The 5,816-nt window shown below is 40.8% G+C and overlaps 1 protein-coding gene across 1 annotated transcript; it reads left to right on the top strand.

Moving 5' to 3' along the window:
• The first annotated feature begins 3,165 nt into the window (after positions 1 to 3,165).
• LOC143263784 (uncharacterized) lies at positions 3,166 to 4,635 on the top strand. The gene is made up of 2 exons (XM_076528496.1): positions 3,166 to 3,288; positions 3,721 to 4,635. The coding sequence occupies exons 1-2, from the start codon at positions 3,166 to 3,168 to the stop codon at positions 4,633 to 4,635; spliced, it is 1,038 nt and encodes a 345-aa protein (XP_076384611.1).
• The last annotated feature ends 1,181 nt before the right edge of the window (positions 4,636 to 5,816 follow it).

Genomic DNA, 5,816 nt, shown 5'->3' with positions numbered 1-5,816 from the left:
GATTTAGCTTCAAATCAATGCGATGTAGAAGGTTTAGCTTCAAATCCAAGCGAAACACATATGATTTAGCTTCAAATACTTGCGATATAAATGAAGTAACTTCAAATGCCGAGGATACCATCAAGTTAGATTCAAATCCATGCAAAACACATGATTAAGCTTCAAATCCATGGGCATCACATGATTTAGGTTCATTGTCATGGTAAACACATGATTTAGCTTCACATACATGCGAAACAAATGTTTTAGCTTCTAATACTTGTCATATACATGATATAGCTCCAACTGCATGCGAAACAAACGAGTTACCTTCAAATCCATGCGAAAGACATGATTCAGCATCAAATCAGTGTGAAGTAGAAGGCTTAGCATCAAATCACATGCGAATCAAATGGTTTAGATTCAAATACTTGTGATATACATGATTTAGCTTCAACTGCATGCCACACAAACGAGTTAGCTTCAAATCCATGCGAAACACATAAATTCAGATGCAAATCAATGCGATGTAGAAGGTTTAGCTTCAAATCCATGCCAAACACATGATTTAGCTTCAAATCCATGGGATGTAGAAGGTTTAGCTTCAAATCCATGAGAAACAAATGATTTAGCTTCAGATACTTGCGATATAAGAGATATAGCTTCAAAATCTGGAGGAACAAACGAGGTAGCTTCAATTCCATGCGAAACAAATGATTTAGCTTCAAATCAATGCGAAGTAGAGGGATTAGCTTCAAATCCATGCGAAACACATATGATTTAGCTTCAAATACTTGCGATATAAATGAAGTAACTTCAAATGCAGAGGATAAAATCAAGTTAGCTTCAAATCCATGCAAAACACATGATTAAGCTTCAAATCCATGGGCAACACATGATTTAGGTTCATAGTCATGGTAAACACATGATTTAGCTTCACATACATGCGGAACAAATGGTTTAGATTCAAATACTTGTGATATACATGATTTACCTTCAACTGCATGCGACACAAACGAGTTAGCTTCAAATCCATGCGAAACACATGATTCAGATGCAACTCAATGCGATGTAGAAGGTTTAGCTTCAAATCCATGCCAAACACATGATTTAGCTTCAAATCCATGGGATTTAGAAGCTTTAGCTTCAAATCCATGAGAAACAAATGATTTAGCTTCAGATACTTGCGATATAAATGATATAGATTCAACTGCATGCGAAAAAAACGATTCAGCTTCACATCCAAGGGAAACACATGATTTAACTTCAAATCAATGCGAAGTAAAAGGGTTAGCTTCAAATCCATGCGAAACGAATGATCTAGCATCAAATACTTGCGAATATAAGTGATATAGCTTCAAATGCAGGCCAAACAAACGAGTTAGCTTCAGATCCATGCGAAATACATGATTTAGCTTCAACTGCATGTGAAACAAACGTGTTAGCTTCAAATCCAAGCGAAACAGATGATTTAGCTTCAAATCAATGCGAAGTAGAAGGCGTAGCTTCAAATCTGTGCGGGACAAATGGATATGCTTCAAAAATTTGTGATGTAAGTGATATAGATTCAACTGCAGGCGAAACAAACGAGATAGCTTCAAATCCATGCAAAACACATGATTAAGCTTCAAAACAATGCGAAGTAGAAGGCTTAGCTTCAAATCCATGCGAAACACACGATTTAGCTTCAAATCAATGCGATGTAGAAGGTTTAGATTCAAATCCATGCGAAACAAATGATTGTGTTTCAAACACTTGGGATATAGGTGATATAGCTTCAACTGCATGCGAAACAAACGAGTTACCTTCAAATCAACGCGAAACACATGATTTAGCTTCAAATCAATGCGATGTAGATGGTTTAGCTTCAAATCCATGCGAAACAAATGATTTAGCTTCAAATCAATGCGAAGTAGAAGGCTTAGCTTCAAATCCATGCGACACATATGATTTAGCTTCAAATACTTGCGATATAAGTGAGTAGGTATATATGTTGCGTTCTGCAAGCAATGGCGAGGGGAAGGCTGAGCCGGGGGGTATAGGGAAGGAAGCATCATCGTGAGCGGCACGCGTCGTGTGGAGGGGGGAAGTCACCGATAAGGAGTTTTGCGGTTTTGCATCCGGAGAGGTTCTCGGACGCCTTACCCGGAAGTTGCTTATCTTGCGAAGCGATATCGGGGATTTTGGTTTCGTTTATTAGGTTTCTTAAAGTATGGTTTTTTTATCTCGGTATAATATTGTAGCGAGCGAGCGAGAGAGAGAGAGGGGAGGATGCAGCGGTTGTTCTCTCTCTTGCAAAAACGATGCATGATTTTTCTCGCGCGACGCATTTATAGAAGTTTGTGGTTTTGTATCCGGAGAGACTCGCGGATGCTTTACCCGTGATTTTGGTCTCATTAAGATTTCTTAAAGTAAGTTTTTTTTTATCTCGGTATAATATTGTAGCGAGCTAGAGAGAGGGCTGTATTGCAGCGGTTGTTCTCTCTCTTGCAAATGATGCGGACAGAGAGAGAGAGAGATATTTTTTCTCTCTCTTTTACTGTTTTTTGCTTTTTCCCTTTGCAGCGAACATTTTATTCGCTACTGAGTTGAGTATTGGTATGGAAGTTGGTTCGTTGAACGTGCCATCGTTGCAATCGTTCGCAACGTCTAAGATATTTGAATACGGTGTTCATAATTTTTCGAGTATTGCTCGACGGATTTTTATCCGATATTGTGATGTTATTTTGTGCGACGTGTACTGTGTTTTTCGTCGGAGATATCCGCACGCTAGGTTTTCATACGTGGGTGCATGCGTGTTCAAATCGCGAGACTTGCTCGATTACGTGATATACAATAGTATTGATGTTTTTAAAGTAATCGTTCCTTTGAGCACGCAATGTCGTTCGAAGAGATCGTTGAAGAGGATTATTTTTAAATACCGTAAAGAAACTGATTATGTTTGCGTCGAACCAGTGTTGATACCATTATCAAAATTTGAATGGAGTATGACCAGAGGTGATTTCCTCCCTCCATTGAACAAAGTGAAGAGAAGATTGGAATATTCATTGCACGACGACGACGACGATGATTGGGATATTCCTAAAATCAAATGGGACATTAATTTACCGACCGAGAAACTCAATGCTTCACGCGTGAAATTCATATCGAAGTATTTTTCATCGAGTGACGAAGATACGTCGTGAGATGATTCCTACATTACAGAATTTGGTTTGGGGATACGTCATAAACTTATACCTGAACGATCAATTTCCGCTCGAGTGGAAAACAGCGACGGAACGTCTAATGCGAAAAGATTTTACGAGTCGCGTGAGTTTCATCTACACGAAACGATTTAGCCAAATTATAGTGAAATGGCCCGCGATCGATTCACCGTCCGTGATACTACATATCATCGAGATGGGAGAGCATCGCGTGGTTGGTTGTATAGTGTAGTTACGTTCGTGAGAACTGGAAACTTAACCGACGACGTGAAATCAAAACTGAAAAAACTTCTTTTTAATAATTGATGTGAATTAATATTTTCACAAGATGACGCAAGTTTGCAAGGACATGTTGAAATCGTTAACACATATGTCAAGGATGATTCGAACTGTGGACGAGTATCGCGAATGGACGAAATCATGTATTGAATGTTTACAATGGTGTAGGAAATATATGATCATTGTGAAGAAAAACGAAGCACCCATAGGTGTAAAATCGAGTTTGCTGTCGATCATGTGTCGTATGAAAACTTTGAAGGTCTCGTTAGATCATCGGTTTTCATCACGCGTTGGTAGCGGTTTGTATGGAAACGTTGGCGCGAGAGCATCGACTCTTCGTTGGGAGAACATCGAGTCGGCGTTTAAGAATCGTATATCGACCGGCGTTGTGATCAACGTCGAACATGTCGATCCACGTCATTTCTTGCAGCACGCGAAGCGAATAGTTACGAATCGTATTACAGAACTTTTGAACGTTCATTTGTCGTTAAAAGTGAACGTAGTATTGGAGGCGGAATTTGTGCTGCGCGACGAGGTTTCGGTGAAAAGTTTTAGCACGCGAAACGTCGCGCTCTTTCATTCGTCGAATCTACGTCGCTGGTATGCGAAAGATGTTGTGCCAACGCTTTTGACATCGATAGAAGAGTTTCAAGAACGAGACAGTGGATGGGCGTTATCGAAGATCCTGCATTTGATGGTGAATTCCAACAAATATCAACCGTTACAAGCAGGTTGTCAGGTATCCGTGCCTCGAACAGTGCAATTAAAGAAAGCAGTCCTCAATGTGTACAGTGACGACGATAATGCATGTTTCTATTGGGCAGTGGTGGCAAGCCTATATCCAGCTAAAAATAATTTGAATCGCACATCATCCTATCCGCATTACAGCGATGTGCTCCACACCGAGGGATTCCAATTGCCGATGTTGTTCAAGGACATACCAAAGTTCGAAAAAGCGAACGACGTTTCCGTGAACGTGTTCGAGTGGGGAGGGGAACAAGAAAGATGTCGGACGTTGCATTTGACCTCAAGGAAGCGGGAGAAACATGTAAATTTGCTGCTCATACACGACTACGAAAACTTGCGCAATCATTATCTGTGTATTAGGAATTTATCTCGTCTGGTTTCATCTCAGATCAGCACGCAGCACAATAAGCATATTTGCGATCGGTAAGATTCACACATGTAAATTTTTTTTCTTTCTTCTAGATGATGGTGGTGGTGGTGGTGGTGGGCGAGAAAAATTAAAATAAAAAATTATGTTTTTTTGTCAGGTGTCTACAGTATTTCAAATCGCAGGAAAAATTGAGCATTCACGAGATCGACTGCAGTCGAATGAACGAATGTGCTTTGAAACTTCCGACGGAAGACGATAAATGGCTGAAGTTCAAGAATTATGCGTACAAGGAACCGACACCGTTCGTTATCTACGCAGACTTGGAATGCCTGCTGAAGAAACAGGAAGATCAAGGTCATGGAGCTTACTGTAGATATCAACATCACCATGCCTTCAGCGTAGGCTACTACCTCCATTGCCGATACGACAGTTCGTTGAGCGAGTATCAGGCTTATCGTGATGAGAAAGGTTGTATCACATGGTTTGCATCGAAGTTGCACGAGTTGAGCTGTAAATTGCCAACCGGTGTTTGATCGAACGGTTCCAATGGCTCCGTTGACCGCCGCACAAATCTCAACTTTTCGTACCGCCACGTATTGTCACGTGTGCGAAGAACCACTCGGTAATGACGACGTGCGAGTGCATGATCATTGTCATTTCACAGGTGCGTATCGGGGTCCGGCGCACAGCCGTTGCAATCTGAGCTATCAATCCTCGTACGTGATACCGGTGGTTTTTCACAATTTGTCCGGCTACGACGCACACTTTTTCATCAAAGAATTGGCAAACGCGTTTGAAGGTAAAATAGACGCGTTACCGCTGACGAAAGAGAAGTACATTTCTTTCACGAAACACAGTAAGAGGAATAATGATGCGATCAAAAAATCGTGGAAGAAGTGCATAAAGTTTCGATTCATCGATTCGTTCAAATTCTTGAATTCGAGTCTGGACAAGTTGTCGTCGTACTTGGACAAGAGCGACTTGCATATCGTGAGGAGCCAATTCAATCGTCTTTCGAACGATGATTTTCATCTTCTAACCAGGAAAGGCGTTTTCCCATACGACTATGTATCGACCTATGACAAATTAAGCGACACTTGTTTACCACCGCGCGAAGCATTTTATAATCAGTTATGCGACAGCGAGATATCCGACGTCGACTATTGTCACGCGAACGAAGTTTGGTCACGTTTTGGTATACAAACGTTAGGACAGTACAGCGACTTGTACTTGAAATT

Source organism: Megalopta genalis, unplaced genomic scaffold, assembly GCF_051020955.1.
Source record: "Megalopta genalis isolate 19385.01 unplaced genomic scaffold, iyMegGena1_principal scaffold1608, whole genome shotgun sequence".
In the NCBI taxonomy this organism is placed as follows: domain Eukaryota; kingdom Metazoa; phylum Arthropoda; class Insecta; order Hymenoptera; family Halictidae; genus Megalopta; species Megalopta genalis.
Note: the sequence above shows the minus strand (reverse complement) of the source record. Positions and strands in the feature narration are given on the sequence as shown.

Excerpts from the sequence above, each read along its gene's own strand:
- LOC143263784 (XM_076528496.1), top strand. The coding sequence starts at position 3,166 with ATGATTCCTACATTACAGAATTTGGTTTGGGGATACGTCATAAACTTA. Across the intron at positions 3,289-3,720 it reads GAAAAGATTTTACGAGTCGC|GTCTCGTTAGATCATCGGTT; the intron begins GTGAGTTTCATC and ends AAAACTTTGAAG.